General features: G+C 55.7%; 3 protein-coding genes across 6 annotated transcripts; all 3 read right to left on the bottom strand.

Moving 5' to 3' along the window:
• Positions 1 to 367: 367 nt before the first annotated feature.
• LOC121107558 lies at positions 368 to 2,727 on the bottom strand. 4 transcript variants are annotated; one of them, XM_040652536.2, is made up of 7 exons: positions 2,638 to 2,727; positions 1,783 to 1,980; positions 1,556 to 1,657; positions 1,229 to 1,267; positions 1,097 to 1,146; positions 866 to 949; positions 368 to 718 (listed from the first exon to the last, which is right to left on the bottom strand). In XM_040652536.2, the coding sequence occupies exons 1-7, from the start codon at positions 2,696 to 2,698 to the stop codon at positions 656 to 658; spliced, it is 597 nt and encodes a 198-aa protein (XP_040508470.1). In that variant the 5' UTR covers positions 2,699 to 2,727; the 3' UTR covers positions 368 to 655. The 4 variants fall into 4 exon arrangements, with proteins under 4 accessions (XP_040508470.1, XP_040508471.1, XP_040508472.1 ...); XM_040652537.2 differs by having other exon boundaries at positions 368 to 715; XM_040652538.2 differs by lacking the exon at positions 1,556 to 1,657.
• A 259-nt stretch (positions 2,728 to 2,986) lies between these two features.
• Positions 2,987 to 9,036, bottom strand: LOC100857714 (T-lymphocyte surface antigen Ly-9-like). The gene is made up of 7 exons (XM_040652526.2): positions 8,957 to 9,036; positions 7,241 to 7,534; positions 6,894 to 7,157; positions 6,197 to 6,292; positions 4,802 to 4,854; positions 4,378 to 4,488; positions 2,987 to 4,207 (listed from the first exon to the last, which is right to left on the bottom strand). Exons 1-7 carry the CDS (start codon positions 9,024 to 9,026, stop codon positions 4,010 to 4,012), a joined length of 1,086 nt encoding a protein of 361 aa, XP_040508460.1. The 5' UTR covers positions 9,027 to 9,036; the 3' UTR covers positions 2,987 to 4,009.
• Positions 9,037 to 10,933: 1,897 nt separating this feature from the next.
• On the bottom strand, positions 10,934 to 16,276 carry SLAMF1 (signaling lymphocytic activation molecule family member 1). Its single transcript, XM_040652535.2, has 7 exons — positions 16,195 to 16,276; positions 14,180 to 14,506; positions 13,691 to 13,972; positions 12,698 to 12,802; positions 12,127 to 12,203; positions 11,686 to 11,787; positions 10,934 to 11,605 (listed from the first exon to the last, which is right to left on the bottom strand). The coding sequence occupies exons 1-7, from the start codon at positions 16,244 to 16,246 to the stop codon at positions 11,549 to 11,551; spliced, it is 1,002 nt and encodes a 333-aa protein (XP_040508469.1). The 5' UTR covers positions 16,247 to 16,276; the 3' UTR covers positions 10,934 to 11,548.
• Positions 16,277 to 17,339: the final 1,063 nt, after the last annotated feature.

Here is a 17,339-nt window from a genome sequence, read left to right as displayed (position 1 = left end):
GCTGCCACATGCAAACAGCAGATGTGCACAACGCCCACAGCTCAGCACCCAGCTGCACCACCACCCGTGTCACTGGGAGGGGCTGTTAGTGGTCCCTTTGTTCTTTTAGTGCTTTTTGAGTCGCAGCTCTCAGCCCCCACACATCACCCTGGGCCTGCACCTTGCACTTTGCTGTGCACGGGGGGGAGCAGAGCAAGAGGCAGATGGGGCTGCTGCTCGCTGCATGATTGCTCCTCCAGATGAGTAATTTAGCACCAACGTTTCCAACCATTCCCCTTTTCTCTGCATGTGAAGTCCTTAGCTGCCCCTGTGTGCTGGGCCATGGGGTAAATGACAGCTTGATGCACGGGATGCAGAAAATCCAGGATTTCTGGGGCAAAAGGCTGCTTTATTGGCTCTGTTGTGACTCCCCCCCCAAGCCCTCTCCTTGGGTGCAGTAAATGCACACGTGTCCCACGCAGGTCCCCATTTTGCAGGGAGGTGGCCATGCACCAGAGCATCCATAGGCAGGTCTGAGGTGGTGTGTGATGCTCACGTCCTTCAGCATCCATTATGATGTCCCCTGCCCAGGTGTGTGTTGGCACAGCTTGTCTTTTTGGAGTGGCCTCGTGCTCCTTCAGGGTGTCCAAAAGCTGCTGGCTCCCCTGCTTCACCCTCAGTCATCAACTGGAACCCCAGAGCAGAGGGGACTGCCTCCAGTGATGGGGTCTGTGGGCTGCTGAGAAACAAAAGGAAGTGCTGAGGGGGACACAAGCCCTGGGACACATTGACAGCATGTGAAAGCCCCCCTGCTCATTGCTTTGGTTGCAGCCAAGGTTGTGCCTGGAAGCTCTGGGCTGATGGCGTCAGGGATGGGGTGAAATACCTGGGAAGACTGTTCTGAGGGGGGGGCTGGCTGGCAGGAGGTGGTCTTGCTCAGCTCCTGGGGTGGAGGGTTGTCTGCACTCTTCTGCAAGAGAGGGATAATGACACAAAGTGCTGAGCATCCTCATCTCTGTGCACTACAGAGGGGAAAATGAGGCACAGAATGCAGCTTGCTCAAAGCAGGTTTGGGGGGGGGAGGGGGGCAGGAAGAGCAGTTGGGGAGCAGCCCCACCTGGGCATCAGGTACAGTCAGAGCTGTGTCGTTTTCTGCGGTGGCCACATCTGCAATGCAATGAGTGGAGGTGAATCCAAGCAGTAGGAGTGGGTAAAGGATGCTCCAGCAAGAGACCAGCTGAAATCTCACCTGAAAAGTCACTGATGGAGGTGGTTGGCTCTTGTGTCCCTGTGGGAGAGGGCAGACACGTGTTACAATAAGGAGGCTGAAAAAAAAACCTGAGAAACCAGGCAGCTCCTCCTGGGATGAGCTGGGAAAGTTTGGGGTTTGCTTGGCTCTGTGCTGAGGCCAAAGGTGGCACAGGGTGGCCCAAAAGGTGCCAAACTGAGCAGGTACAGCCATGCCAGGAGTGGTGAAGCTTTGCAGTATTTTGTGGTGCTCTTGGGTGCTTGAGGTTGCCAGCACCCTTTCCTGTTGGAGCCTCGGTGGTGCCGGTGCCCCAGCACAGCAGCTCACCGTTGCCTTTGGTCCTGCGGTAGGTGAAGAAGAGCACGAGCAGAGCAAGGACCACGAAAATGACGGGGGACCAGTACCTGATGGGAAAACCCGATTCATTTCCTATGGGAAGAGAGAAGAGCTGAGGGCTCCCTGCCCACAACAGTGCACCAGGGTCTCTGGGGGCTGCAGGACCCTCCGGAGCAGTGGTGCATCCCCAAGCCACATCTCCTCTCCATGGGACTCACGGGTTTGGTTCCCTGGGGCACCTGCTTGCAGTGGCACAGTGATGGTGATGGGGTTCCCAGTACCAGAGGGGCTGGGGGAGCTCACTGGTCCCATTGTCACATCCCTGGTGGCTGTGGTGGGGGCTCCCGTCGCCTCCAAGATATCACTGTGCTGGGTGATGTTGTGGTCCCTCAGACCCTCTCCTTTGAGGGCAAGTGCTAAGAACAAAGTTCATTAATTCACATTAGGGCTGAATAGCCTCAGCAACACCAGCACCCTCCTTTCAAATGTCAGGAACTCAAGGTAAGACTGATTCAAACCTCCCAACTGCTCACTAACAAAGAAGGTGCTAATGATAGCAGTGCTGCGGTGGGGGCCGCGCGTAGTGGGGAAATGACACCGGGGGATTTTTAGAGCCAGCCGCATTGTGATGATAGGGAAAGTGTGAGGGTGGTGGTGGTACCACAGGCCTTTACACCTCTGGCTGAGGTGTGCAGGATATTTCCCAGCAGCCTGAGCGTGCCTCATTGCACATTGCAGCAGCGGGGACATGGCGGCCACGCGCTCGCCATGACGCAGCCACTGGAGGCAGGAAAGCTGTTAGCGGGGATGGCTGCACTCTGGTGTGCAGTAGGGCCGGGACATGGGAGCACGCAGAGAGCCCCCAGAGATTTGCAAAGGGCTGAGGGCAGCGAGCAAAGCAAAGAGCGAGTTTGCAGTTTGGCTTCCTGGAGCTTGGCTTTGCAGCACCGCCCTGTGTGCTGGGGTGTCACACCTGCTGCCTTCACACCACCCACTCTTCTCCCACTTCCTCCTCCTCCTCCCCCACCTCACCCTGGGTGCTGGGGCAGCCCCCAACCCCCAACCCCACTCACCGATGCCCGCACAGAGCACAGCAAGGCAGAGTCCCCTGCGCCCCGCTCCTTTCGCCTCCATCCCCTACTGGGAGCCCCTGCTGTGGCCCCGCAGTGCTTTCCTTCCCCTTTTTGCCCTGCCAATATCTTCCTGTGAGCATGAAGGTGTCGACGACATCATGGGGTGTTTCATGGCCTAAAATTAGCCCCCAGGGCATTTCTGGGGCTGTGATGACACAGTGGACAAAGGGTGAAGGAGGTGACGATGCCCCTGTGCCACCACATTGTGCACAGCACCCACCCGACAGTAGAGGGCTGGGCAGATTTGGTGCCACACGGATGAACCTTTTGGATAAACAAGTGACCCGCAGAGGATGACATATGTTTTTAATTAATAGGTGTGAATTCAAGAAACAGAAAAAATGAACCATACATGACCACGCTGTGAAAATGCAGAAAAAGCACTGTGGGTTTGTCAATAAGATGGTTTTCATCGGGGGGGAAAAAAAAAGCAGCAGCAGCAGAAAGAAATGGAGCTCAGATGTGTCTTGCATTTCTATTCCGGCAGCTCCTAGAGGGCTCTCCTGTGCCAGGCACTTCAAAGGATCTCCGGTTCCATCCCTGAATAATTCAGTATCCGTGCAGACAAGACAAAGAGCGGGGGAAGCGGCACGTGGGAAGCGGTGTCCGTCTGGAAATGGATGGTGAGGGGCACTGGGACAATGCAGAGCACCACATCCCCCCCCTGCAGCCCCAGCTGTGCCCCCTATGCAGCATCTCAAGGCTGGGGGCTGCTCAGGGGGGTTCAGCGCTGCTTGCAACCACGATGCTCTGGCACTTCACATACCAGCGTATAAAAGGAGTTGTGCAGAATGGCACCGGGCCACAATCCTTGTCACGTTTTCCTCTGAGAATGAACCCCCTCCCTCCCAATGCAGTCCTTCACCATCTCCTGTGGGACCACACGTAGCTGAACTGCAGCACAGAGCAATGCTGGGTGTAGTGGATGGGCACTGCGGGGGCTGTGAGGTCGCTGCAAGCAGTGCTGTGGAAACTCAGCGCATGGCAAAGGTGCATGTTCTCACACTTTGTTTTCTACCACATCTTACAAAGTGTTGTTTTTACTTTCTTTCTTCAGTAACTGAAGCAGTAAAGTATTCAGCAAGTGTTAAAAAGCAAAGAAATGGTGGCTGTAAGTGTCTCACTGAGTCCTCCTGTCCTTCTGCACAGCCTGTGCTGAGGCTTCCCACTGTAGGAGCATCCCAGAAGCCATGACTCTGCAGGGCAGGGCTGCGTGTGCAGTCACAGCTTTGGTCCCTGTCCCCTGGTGTGGCCACAGAGCGCAGATATATGATCTCAAATCTCACCCAGATGAACAATCAGAGTTCTTGGACTACATGAGCTCATCTCCTTGTGTCCATGATGGGGATGGCTCCCCAGTGGCAGGGAGCAGATCCATGCTCACAGCAGGTACACAGGCACCCCAGGGCTGTGCCATGGGATACAGCTCACTGACTGTTGAGTAGGGGTTTTTCTCCTGCTCACAGTACCCCGGCATCCTGCTGCTCATCTTCTCATCATCTGTCCGCAACTGCAAAGAGACAAAGCTTTGCTTTGGCTTCTGGGAGCTGTGCCATCCCACGGCTCTGCATCAAGGCACTGTGATGCTGCCATGGGATGAGCTGCTCCATCCCGCTGTGGCCCAGCCCTGTCTCCCCTCAGGGTCTCAGCACCCAGGGATGGCCAAGAGCACCAACTCACATGGGTCGTGTCTTGGACAGTGGCATAAATGGTTTTGGAGATCTCCACGCCTGAGGCTGGTAACTTCTTTGGGTCACCTTTCTGTGCCCTAGGGAAATTCCATACATGAATCTGTGGAAGAAGTTATTTAAGTGTTTCCAAGGCACAGAATGGGCACAGCTCCGTGAGCCCAGGGCTCAGTGGGGTGGGGGAGCACATCGCAGTGCAGGTCCCTGGTGGCACAGGGGAAGTGCAGGCAGGTGGCTGTGGCTGTCCCCCATTGAGTTCCCAGGAGGAAGCAGCAGCTGAAGTTGGGGCTGTCCAGCTGCTGTCCTTCCTCTGTGTCCCCACCATGCATCCCCTGTGCTGTCCCCATCCCAGGCAGAGATCCCATGGCCATGCAGCCCGGTGCTGCCATACACCAAAAGGACAGAGATGGACTCACCTGCTGGTTAGCACCAACCTCAGCATACACCGTCATGCTCTCTGCTGCAGCCCCTGCAAAGACACACAGGTAGAGAGGCAGCCCAGGTGCTGGCAGCACGGCTGGGATGCTCCTCGCTGAGGGCTGCAGGGACCCCATGCAAAACCACAGCCATGCACCTGCAGCCAAAGGCAGCCAAAGCAACTTGCTATGACAATCAGTTTTTTATTTACTTGCAGAATCCATGGCTGCTTTCATGCATTTTCTTCTCCATTTTAAGTACCATTTCAGAAAGCATTAGTATCAGCACATCAAACAGGGAAGGAGGGTGGGTTGACATCCTGTATTTGGGGTTCGGGGTCAGGTTTTCAGTTTCTATCATCGGAAACAGCCATGTGGGCTTCCGGTGCAGTTTTTTGCTGTTTCCCACGGAAGAGCTGGGCCTCAAGCAATGGCCAAGGGAAACCCTTGTTCCAAGTGCTGGATGTGCCTACATACCCCGCTTGGGCATACCCAAATGTAAGACACAAGGCAGGAGCTCCCCTGTTTGCATCAGCTTTATTTCAGCTTATGGAAATTACAAAACATGCACATTACAGAGGTCCATGAGATCCCTTCTCGGAATCAGCTTAGCTGTGGCAGTGATGTGCATGGCACATCCACCACTGAATGGCCCTGAATGCCAGGGAGAGGAAACAACAGTTGGTCCCACAGGATTGAACTGCACCCAGTTCAGTGCTGGATGCGTACCCTGAACCTCAGCATCTGGTGGAACTGATGCAAAGGTGATGGAGCTCCTTCTGTAAAGCCCCCAAAAGCAAGGAATCCAGGCAGCAGCAGTTTTTGGTGTCTGTTGCAGGCAGGGGATGCTCAGCTTGGGCAGGTGCTGCAGGGGCTCATTTCTCTTTCTGGATGGGGTACAGCCACCTCGCTGCTTGACTTCTCTGCACCCTGCCTGGCTCCCTCCTGTCCCCAGAGTCCCCCATGCTTTGAAGATGTCCTCAAGGCTCTGTTTCCTTCCCTTGGGGAGGGCAAAAATGTCTCCAAAAAAGGACCATGGGCACCATGACCTGTCACTATGCATGCAGGGTGAAGGCATGGGGAACACTGGGGGCTTGCAAGCCCAAGCACGACTAGAGACCAACACTGGGATCGAACCGACACAGGGCATGAATGCACCTGGGGCTGTGGGAACAGCTACACTCCCAAGTCGTGCTGATGGATGGTTTTCCTCTGGATCTCAGTAACCAAGAATAAACAAGGAAGGAGGCTGGGGAGCCAGGAATCCTACCTGCTTTGGGAGCTGCAGAAACAGATAGGTTGTGGCTCCTCCTGCCTGGGGAGAAGTGACGCAGGGCTCCCGTTAGCAGCAGCCCACGTGCTGCCAGGCAGGGAGCTGTGGACACTGCACCTTACCTTTTAATGTAACAGTGATAACGATGACAGTCAAGAGTAAGAGCAGTCCAATCACCAGTCCTACTACGATTGTATTTTGGCTGCTGGAGAAGGTACCTGGGAAGAGAAGGAGGTCCTGGTAACAGCAAAGGGATATCCCAGGCACATCCCAAAGCACCTCTGCCTCTGCCCAGCATCAGAGCAGGGACGCTTCAAGCCCTGCCAAGCCCTCCCCATCTTGCACCTCTGCCCTCCCCCAGCTCTGCCTCAATTCTGCATGTCCCATTCCAGTCTGGGACAGTTGCAGGCCAACCCAGACCTCCCCTCCTCATTTCCCAGTGGCAAAGATAGTGAACAATGCTGAGGCTGCTCAAAAAGCCTGGCTATCCCCGAGGAGCTGTAGGAAGGAGGTAAACTGCGCTGGCCTCAGGTTCCCCAGTCTCCAGCGTGGAGTTGGGGCAGCATGGCAATGGCAGTGGTGGCTTGGGGACCCTGTGACATTCGGGGACCGGACGCAGACAGTTGGCAGCTCACCGTCAGCAGGGATGCTGGCTGTGCTTTCTGGTGGCGCAGGGAAGAGAACAGGGAAGGGGGGAGAGAAGTGAGTGCATTGGCAAAGCCCCTGACTGGGCACCCTTTGCAGGATGTGTCCTGTCCCCAGCACATCCCCAGCACATCCTCAGCATCCCCAGTGTGTGCATCCTTCGCGTGCTCTCACCTGCACAAAGGGCAGAGGGAAAGACTGTGGTGTTGCGCTTGCTGACGGGGTTCTGTGCTGTGCAGGTGTACGGCAGCAGGTCTGGATCCTCAGTGTGCTGCCTCTCCACCACCCACTCGGATCCCTCATTCACTGGCTGATTATTGTAGCTCCAATAGAAGTAATTGTCTCCAGGGGGGTCCACGGCACATTGCAGCTCATAGCGGCAGCTCTCAGCTGAGCAGTTCCACCCGGTGCAGATCACCATCGGTTCCGGCAGTTCGCCTGTGAGAAGTGGGGGCGGGGGCTGTCAGCAACCCCCCCCCCACCCCATTTTCAGCCTGGGGCCAGAAGCAAAAGGCACTCACGGTACACGTGCAGGGTGAAGTTCACTTTGACCTCATCGCTTTTTGCTAAGTAGGTGCCAGCGTCGCTCCTTGTCAGCTGCAAGATGGTGAGCGAGCTGCCGTTGTTGGAGAAGGTCACACGGGATGTGAAGGATTTGTCAGAAAACACGAGTTCAGGACGTGCCCCCAATCTGATGACCAATATGGGTTCACCATGGAAGCTCCAGGTCAAGTATTCTCCTATCAGGTTCTGGAGGTGGAATGTGGCAGACTTGCCCTCGGTCCCGAATACATCCGTGCTATCACCGGCACACACTGAGGAGAAAAACCCAGCTGAGCCCAGAGGAAGGATGCAGGGCTCCGGGGTGCTGCTTGTGGAGCCCCCCACCTTAGGGGATGGATCTTTGGGCCCCAAGCCCCGTCTTGCTCTTTGTACTTTCACATCCCCCATGCACGTGGCATGAGGCTGCACCAGGAACAGGCAAGGGGTGAAGCAAAAGTGCAAGGAGGAATTGGGATCAGCTCAGAGAGGTCAAGCAGGTTCCCTATTCATGGCAGATGAGATGGCCAAGTTCAACTAAAGGAGCCTGTAGGAAGCAGGTGGCCTCTTCCCTGAATTTGACACTTCCCTCTTCTGAGGAAGGGGAAGACACTGTCCTGTTATTTTTGCTACTTCCCATCTTAAATCCCTGCTGCCTTGCTTGGACCTGGAGTGGAGCTTTCCCCCCAGAGCTTGGAAAGAATGGATCCTGGCACCAGGACATGCTCTCCCCCCAATGCTCATCTTTGAAGCCAAGCAAAAGCAGCTCTGCCCTCACTCCTTCCCTGGTGAAAGCTCCAAGGACAAGCTGCCCTGGCTGCGGGGAAGTGCTGGAAGGGGAGATAGGGATGGAAGGGAAGGGGTGGAAGCACTGCTGCATGAAGCATATCCTTCAATTCCCTGCCCAGGCTGACAGTGAGGGCATGGAGTCACCACCATCATCACAGCTGCACTCCCATTGCACCAGCAAGTGCCACAGCCAACTGCAGATCCTGCATATAGCATTGGTTTCTGATCGCAAGGAACATCATCAACCTTCAGGAGAGTAAACCCCATCCAGAACCAGCACCTGGCCAACACCAGGGTCGCAGCAGGGCTCGGGGACCTCTCCTGGCTCTCCAATGCCGGTTGGGAATTCATGTGATTTTCCCTTCTGCACTTCCCTCAGGTTTACTTCTGTGCCCAGGACACAACGAGAAATGCAGATCAGATCTTCCCAGTGCTCATGGCAGCTTGGACATCAGCCAGAAAGCTGCTTCGTTTTCAGAACCAGACCTAAATGCCCCGTAATGAAAACGTGAGTGCTGGAGGCAATGACAATCCTGAAGCAGCTCATGGGTGGCAATAGGGCACAGACCCTGAGCTCAACACAGGAGGGTAGCAGAAGGGCGCAGAAAGCAGCAGAGTGGTGGCAAGACTGGAGCTGGCACTCATCACCACTGAGATCTACAGTGGGACAAGACCTGGGTTCTGCCCAACTGCTTTGGGACAGCACAGCAAAGTCCTGATAATGAGTTAAAAAGCAACATCTGTCGGCACAGTGGGCACTGCACCATGTGCTGATGGCTCTGCATGCAAAGGCATTGCCAGAGCTCTGTTCTCCTGGGTGCCCCCAAACCACCCCCACCTGCAGGATCCCCACCTGCAGGATCCCACCCTCCCTCCCATCCAGGCCACGAGGGAAGTACACATCTCACCCCTACTTGCTTGCTGGAGGAAGGAGGTGAGCAGCAGGCACCAAAACGTGTCCGGCCGACCCCACAGCATAGTGGAGTGTGCTCGACTCAGATAGGAACCACAACTTGTAACGACAAAAGGAAGTGAGAGTGAACTCAGTACGATAGAATCGTGGTGGTTGGAACAGAAGTGTCATATCAACCCCAGCCTTCAGCGTATCCAAGTCCCCACCCACCGCATCCCCACAGTGCTGGGACAGTTGGCCTCTGGGCCGATGCATCACCACTCCTTTAGAGAAGGAATTGTTCCTTATGTCCATCCTAATGCCTCCCTCTGCCTCTGAGCCATCAGCTCACCCCAAATGCCATCCCTAAGGAAGGAATCTGTGATAATGTGATTCTTCTGAGCCCAGCAGCTGGCAGGAGATGCGTGGTGGAACTTCCATAGTGTATGCATTTTTTGGTAGGCTGGGAAAGAATGGAGCAGTCAATGGGGAGTGGTGAATTTCAGGGCCAGATCTGGGTGAGCCCCGGCTCCCACCTGCTCTGTGCTCTGCTGAGAACACCGGTGTGCAGATGGATGAAGGTGCACATGGTCCCCCTGGTGGCTGCCATCTCCATATAGGGACAGCAGCCACCGCTGCTCGCCCCTGGTGCAGCTTGAGGCCATCACCTGCCATCCGGTCGCTGCTATCTGGGTGAAAAGACAAACCCCCACCCCACTACATCCTCCTTTTAGGGAATGGGAGGGTCGTAAGGTCTCCCCTGGGCCTCCTTTTCGGTGATAGAGTGCTTGGGGGGGTTTCTGTATTAACCTCACCTGCAGGTCCCTCTGCTTAAGCCCCATTCTTTCTCTCAGAGGGCTCCCAGGTGTTCCTGGTGATCTCAGCCCCTGACCCAGAAGGTTCAGAAGCTTCCAAAGCAGAACCCAGAGGCTGCTGTGCCAGCTGCTCTGCTTCTGGCTGTGCTCAGGCTAGTCCCTGCAGCCCAGAGAGGAGAGCATCAGAGCTTAACCCATGGATTTTCTCTCCCCCCCCCCACCACTTGACCCTGACATCCCCACTGCAAAGAGGAGTGAGGCGCAAGAAAATCCCATAGGAGACGTGGAATGAAAACCAAAGGTAAGAAACACTACTTCCAGGCAGAGCATGGCAGCAGTGACACAAGGTGTGATCGTAGCTATGTGTGTGAGTAGTGTCACACTCAGCAGTGTGCTGGTGCTCACGGACCTCCATCAGTGGGGCATGCAGCGTAAGGGAGATGAGAGCCAAGCTCTCTACCTGCACAAACTGCTCTGTGGACACCTCTGGCATCAGTCCTTACAGCAGCAGCACGGCTCTCTGCAGACTTCCAAGGGTAAGGGGATGGAGAGAGAGAACCCATGCAGTGCTGGGGACATGGAGGGCTGTGCCAGGCTGAACAGCAGAAGGTCAGCTGGGGCATGGCAGCCACTTCCCCAACTGGGTTTATTTTGGGAAGCAGTCTCATCATGGCACCATAGCAGAAATGGAGTGGGGAAGTCTGCAAGGGCCAGATGGGGATGTCTGGCTTTGAACTTGTGATGATTTCTCCAATGGGGTGAAGGAATGGGCTCAGCTGTTGCTCTCCGCCCAGTGTTGAGCCATAGGAGGGTGAGCAGGAGCAGTGGCTGTCATCAGCTCATCCTGTGGGGTAATGCAGCCACTTCCTCAGCACAGGGTGCATTCGAGTTTTCATTGCTCAGTACAGAAGTAGTAACCACGTTACCAAGCCGTTACTGGAAGCTCCTCCTTAGCCCCATGCTGGTGGGGGACAAGGAGAGGAGGAGGAGGTGTTATGGGGATGTGCTCCTGGGGAAGTGGCAGCTTTGCAAGCAGACTTCCCAAGAAAGCAGCTCAGCTGATTTCTGCTGAAGTAATGGGAAGAGGAAGCTTGAGATGTGTAGAAATGCACTTCTCTCCCCCCCAGAGCCTGACCCAGCTGCAGCCCAGGCGTGCTCTTTCACAAACCTTCCCAAAATATTTGCCTATATGTTTATTTTCTCTAGCAGGTGAGGTCGGCCCTGCTGCCTGAGCCCAGCTGTGATGGGATTATGGCAAAGCTCGAAAGAGCCGACAGCTCTGAGCCCGCCCCCCCCATGTCCTGGTGCTGTGCATGGTGGGGGCACAGAGCTGCCCGCACCCCCGAGCTCAGCTGGACACCCAGCCCAGGGGATGGAGAAGCGATGTGGCGCTTCCCACGGCCACGGGAGAGCCGCGGGGGCTCCTCGCTGTGACACCGTTTCTTCAGTGCGCACATCGAAACCGCCTACGGGGCACCTTCCGATTCGTTGCTTGTCCTTTTCTTCTGTAGTTTGACAGCCCACGTTGTCCCCTATGGGCTCCCCCTGGCGAGTCCGTCCCTCCGAGCGCTGCTATAGTCCGGTCCCGTCCCCGCGCTGCTCCCTTTACTTTCTTGCCTTCCTTCGGCCATACTTGTTGCTCCAGCGATCCTCAGCGCGATGGTTTGGGGACGGGAGCAGCGTGCCCCATTTCTGCAGGGATGTGCGAGGTCCCCTGCAGGGATGCGGGGTTCGGACGCAGGGAGAGGTGGCGGAGCCGGGTCCTCGGGGACCTCCCCAGTCGCCGGGGAGGCTCAGCTGATGGGCAGCATCACGCTGGCATAAACAGTCATGGGCTCCATGTTGGCGCCCTGTGAGGCAAAGTGGGGTGAGTGAGGTGCCCGGATCGGGGTGCTTAGTGTGAGACCCACCTCAAACCCTTTCCACTTACCTGAGGGCTGTGGGGGGGCAGGGATGCGCCAGTGGCTGCGGCATAAATGGTGGTGCAGGTGGGGTGATCAGTGCCAGGGGGGCTGCAGGGGGACTTTGGCTTCTGTACAGGGAGCAGAAAGTGAGCAGTGGTAGTCAGCTTCTGCTTTTCCCTTCCTCCAGCACTACAAGGTCTCCTGATACTGTTTATCCCCAGAGCTGCCTTGGGATGCTGAGGGCTGGGGAGATTGCAGCACCCAAAACAATCCCAAAGTAAAACGGCCTTGCTGGAGGTGACACCTGGGGAGCCCACAGCCACCCCCACTCCTGGATGAGTATGACCTCACTGTCCACAGCTGTAAGGCTTTGTTGGCACCCTGTGCTCCAAGCTCATTACCCATAGAGCTGCGAGGACACAGCTTTGGGGTACTGCTGTACCCCAAAGCCCATGGGGCTCACTCACCTCCACCCGCTGCACCTGAGAGTAGATGGTGTGCACTGTGCTGTCCTCAGTGGGCGGCGACTGCTCCCTTGGTTGTCCTGCACCAGGGACACAGCAAAGTCACCACGGGGATGGGGTAGCAGCAGAACTCCCACCACCCTGTCCTCCTGCCCCCAAGGCACCCCGAGGGATTCCCAGTGTTTCCCATGTTGGATCCAACCCCGACGCAGCTGTTTGGCTGAAGGCTCATTGGCTTGGTGGGTTTGTCACTGCTCAGGGGCAAAGGGCACCCTTCAGAAGGGTGCTCTGCAGGGATGTTGCTCTCTTGAGCTTGGGCGGAGATCACGTTTCCCCTTTGATACCATCAGAGAAGTGCTGCATCTGCATAGAGCCCTTGAGGTCACATACCAGGCAAAGCCGGTATCTATGTCTTTGTTTTTGAGGTTGCTTTCCTTCCTGCCCTTTACCCCAGGCTTAAAAAGAGAAGGTCCCACTCAACCCTTCCCCCCCAGGAGCAGAGTGCCCCCAACATGAGGCTGGGGGAGCTGTAAGCTGCTCCTGTCACTCCCAAACCTCCATGCCCTGCACTCACTCATGTTTGCAGCCACATAGGCCACAGTAAAGACCCCGGCGAGCACGATCAGGATCACTATAGGCAGCACCACTCCCAGCAGCAGCATCCCTGTCCTCCAGCTGCCTGTGGCTCAGAGAGAATGAGGATCAATGTCCAGCAGAGAGAGCTCATTGTTAACCCCACCCCTCCCAGTACCTTCTTGCCTATTTTGGGGGCTGAAGATTTCAGCAGAACGATAACAAGGTGCAGGAAATGCTTTTTTTTTCCTTTTCTCGAGCTGAACTCTCTATAATCACCTTCAAAGTGCAACTGTCAGCAAAAAAATCTTACTGAGGGCCGGATGAGGCCCTGACATGTCTCTGGAGGCTTTGTGGGGAGCCCGAGGGCAGAGCTCTGCACCTCCAGCCCTGTCGAGGGGACAGAGACTGCCACTAATGTGGTGACATAGGGGTGTCCCTGTGTGAGTAAGGTTTGGGGGTCCCAGTGCTGGGAAATGTGCCCTGCAGCATCTCATGTCAGCATCTTCCCCCCTCCAGTGAGATCTGGAGATGACTTGGGGATGTTTGCTGGGTATGGGGCATTGCAAGAGCCCCGTGTGGGTGGGGGACAGAGAGGTGGTGTCACTGCTGCGTCCCCAGGGTGAGGGACAGCCACTGCGTTACACAGCCACAGCAAAAGTCCCCACGTCACAAGGGAGGGCAAGAAAAAACCCAATGACAGAGAGCATGATTTTGGCCTCAAGAGTCTCCTGGGAGAAGTTGAGGTTCTCATCATCGCCAGCCCTCTCAGCGTGCAAATCTCATATGTTTCAAGCAAGCCTGGGGCAGCGGGGCGCAGCAAGCAGAGCTCAGCGCTTACGGGAATGGCCATGCAGCCCACGGTGGTGCTGTGGCTGCTTTTCCTGCCAAAGGTTCCTCTGAGGAGCCGAAAGCAATGTGAAAAAGTCCCCCATGGGGCTGGAGGTGGGCAAGAGAGAGCGGGGTCAGGGCTGCTGCATCCCTGGGGGCTCACCTTGCTGCTCAGTGCTGCAGATGGAGGAGCGGAGGGCAGTGGTGCGGCTGCTGACGGGGTTGCTGGCGGTGCACGTGCAGGGCAGGATGCTGTTGGTGGGGTCGTAGGAGAGCAGCAGGAGGCTGCCGTTGTGGGTGCAGAGCGGCGAGGTGCTGGCCTCAGAGCTGGCCCAGCTGTAGGACACGTTGTCCCCTTGTGCCACCGTGCAGTTGAGGGTGACCGTGCAGCTGTCATTGGCCAGCATCCAGTCGAGGATGTGGATGCTGGGATCGGACACGGGCTCTGGATGGAGAGAAGGGATTAAGGCTGGGAAATCCTAACGAGCCCTCCTGCCATCAGCTGGAGATGGGGAGGTGCTGCTCCAGTCCCAGTCCTGCTGGAGGCTCTGGAAATGGGGCTGAGGTCTGCCTTCACCAGAGGGTTCTGGAAGGCTCACCACCCCGTCTCAGCCCAATGCTCCCACCATCCCATCAAGGCAACGTGTCTCACCATACACTTCCAGTTGGATTTGCCAGTTTCTCTCGTGCGCTTCCATGGTGATGGAGTACTCATAGAGCTGCTGGTCCTGCCGCTGGGTGCTGAGGATCTCCAGTGAGAAGTTGGATAGGTGGAAGAGAATCTCTCCCGGCTTGTAGTTGGTGTAGTTACCATTGTTGTATGTGAACAAGTATTCCTTGCTTAGTGGGTTTTCCATGCTCCGCTTCCATGTGGCTGTCCCAGAGCGCTGGGTGAGATTCTGGAATTCACTGGGGACCCCCAGGACTGTCGCCTTCCCCAGGGTGCCAAGCACTGTCTCCACTGTCCTACAGCCTATGCCTGGAAGGAGAGCAGAGATGTGTGGGTAGACCGTGGGGGGTTTGTAGGAGCTGTGACCCTCTGGTCACAGAGCTGCATAAGCAGGGGACAGTGCTGGTCTTTCCTTGGTAATCTCATGTCAACCCCCTGTGCAATGATTTGCTCAACTGTCTATTGATGTCTCTCATTGTGTTTTCAGCCTGAGCCCTGGGTTGGGCACCACATCCTGCCCCAGTGACAGCGGCCCCACACTCCAGCATCCCCTGCGAGCTTTGAGGGTATCTGAGCACCACAAATGGCAGTGGTACCTGGTGCACACCAAAGTGATTCGGTCACCAGTAGTCCCAGGTTGCTCATGGGTTCCCTCTGGTTGTGACCATGATTCATAGTTGCCTGCAGCTCCCGTGGGCTTGTTTTTGTAGGAAACAGTGTGGGGATGACACCAGCTAAGCACTGCTCACCGATAGGGACTGTGCCACGTCACCCTCACATCTCGTGCCCACTTCTTTCCAATGGGACAAAGGGCTCATCCCAAAAGGGAAGAACACAGAGCAGGACTTGGCCCCAGTAACGTGTCTGCTTTTTCTACAGCACATACATTTCCACTAAAAGCCACAGCCCAGTTCACAGCAACTGCTTCCCTCCCCCATCCCAAGTCCTCGCCATCGCTTATATTTTCCCGCTCCATGGCATGAAACACAGCAGCTTCAGAGCTGTCCCTGTGAATTACATCTCTGGGGTGCCGACCCAGCCATGCAGAGCGGCTGCTATTGCAAAGGAACGCAGCAAAGCCCAGCATGAAGCTGGAGGCTGCATTTTCTCAGTGGCATGGAGCGCAGCGGTTAAGCTCCTGATTAATTACGGAATGGGAAAGCCCTTTTTGAAGCATGGTAGCAAAGCCCTCAGCCTGGCAAGCTGCTGCTCCTGGGGAGAGGAGATGCTTCCTGCAGGAAGGTGGCTGGGATATGGGACTGGGGTTATGAGGGGCCAGGAGCACCCATGTGAAGCAGCTGCGGGAACGTAGGCACAGTGCAGGGTCCAGAGCAGCCCCTGCATCAGGAATTGCATTCATGGGACTTTCAGAGTGCTGTCCAGGCAGAAAAACCCAGGGGGATTTTGAGGGCAGGTATTCTAGTAACAGTGAGCCAGCAGAGAGGAGGCAGCCCTGCTCTGCTTCTTTGCCAGGAAGACCCCTCACCCCATGCCTGGTGATGGTGCAGCAGCACACAGGGATGCATGTTGTCCCCAGGGATGGCACTGCAAAGAGGGTCGCAGTTCAGCCCACCTCCTCATGCACTGATGCTCCTATAGACGTTCTGTTGCTCAAGTATTACCTCCCCCCAACCAGCACCCAGAGCTGAGACCTCTGGAGAACATCTGCCAGGACCTACAGCTCCTGCTCCCTGGCCCACCGTGCTGGTGACACCCCATGAAAACCCATGGCAGAGTATTTTGCCACCACAGATACGCTCTGACCATCGCTGCCTTTGTTCATTCATCACCTTTTATTCTTTTCTCCCTCAGTCTGACTATAGAGCACATTAGGGATGCGCCGCACATCCAGCCTGGTGTTGGGAGTCGTTTGTCTTCCAGATGAATATTTACATTTATCCACCTACCCACCCAGCCCACAACTCACCACTTCTAATACCTGCTGATCCCCAAGCCATCCGAAACACACATTTTGTAGATAGGAAAGATATACATACCCCAAACCCAGCAACTAGAGATGAACAGCCAGAACAGTGCACTGTAGCCCATGCCTCGGCTCACGGAGCTGCTGCCGGAGTGAAGTTAATACTTGCTGCCATGCTCATTATGAGAGCAGGTGTACTCAAATCAGAGGCACGGCTGTGGGCCATGTGTTTCCTGTTTTTTTGGCTGAATGATTCTTTCTTGAGTGGAAAGTATTCAAAGTGCTGCTGAACGCATCACTGAAGAGCACCACGGAGAGCTGCAGGAGGGCCCAGAGCATCGATTTATGGTATTCTTCAGAAGTACATCATCTGCCACAGACCCTTAACCCACTCTCCAAGAGAAGAGGAAATGGCCAGCACCAAACTCGCTTTATGTATGGTAACAGGTTCCCGGGGCTGCCCAGTTCCAGCTGGGGCAGAGGATGCGGCACAAGCACAGCCCACACCACAGCATTGGCTCACAGCAGGAAAAACAGTGAATATTTGGGGATTAACCTACTCCGGGTGCATGGGATCCAGGGTGGTCCCAGCCTGCAGCCTCAGCTCCATGCTTTTGCTGCAATCAGAAGCACAGGCAGTCCTTAAAGCCCACTGAGGAGACCCTCAACCTGAGCATCGTGGGGCTCCAGTTTGCTCCTGCAGTGCTTAAGCCTGACCCCAGGGGTTGTGCTCTGCTGGTGTCTGGGGATAGTGGCTGTCATCACTGCTGTGGGCGTCCCCTGGCTGAAGGAGGAGGGACAGGACATGGATGGAGAAATATTGGATATGAACAAAGCAGGGATGGGACATGCATGAAACAGATGGAATATGGATGGGACATGGATGGGACACAGATGAGACATGGATGGAGCAAGGATAGGACATGGATGGGATGTGGATGGGACATGGATGGAGTAGGGATGGGGCATGCATGAGACATGGATGGGAGATGAATGGTGTAGGAATGGGACGTGGATGGGACATGGATGCAGTGTGGATGGGACATGAATGGGACATGCATGAGACATGGATGGGATGTAGATGAGACATGGGTGGGACATGCATGGGACATGGATGGGACATGGATGCATCATAGATGGGACATGGATGGGACATGCACAGGACATGAATGGGACATGGATGGGACGCAGTTGAGACATGGATGCAGCATTGATGGG

The sequence above is a fragment of the Gallus gallus genome, chromosome 25 (genome assembly GCF_016699485.2).
Source record: "Gallus gallus isolate bGalGal1 chromosome 25, bGalGal1.mat.broiler.GRCg7b, whole genome shotgun sequence".
NCBI classification, from domain to species: Eukaryota; Metazoa; Chordata; class Aves; order Galliformes; family Phasianidae; genus Gallus; species Gallus gallus.
The sequence above is the reverse complement of the archived record's forward strand: the minus strand, read 5'-3'. Positions and strand labels throughout refer to the sequence as shown.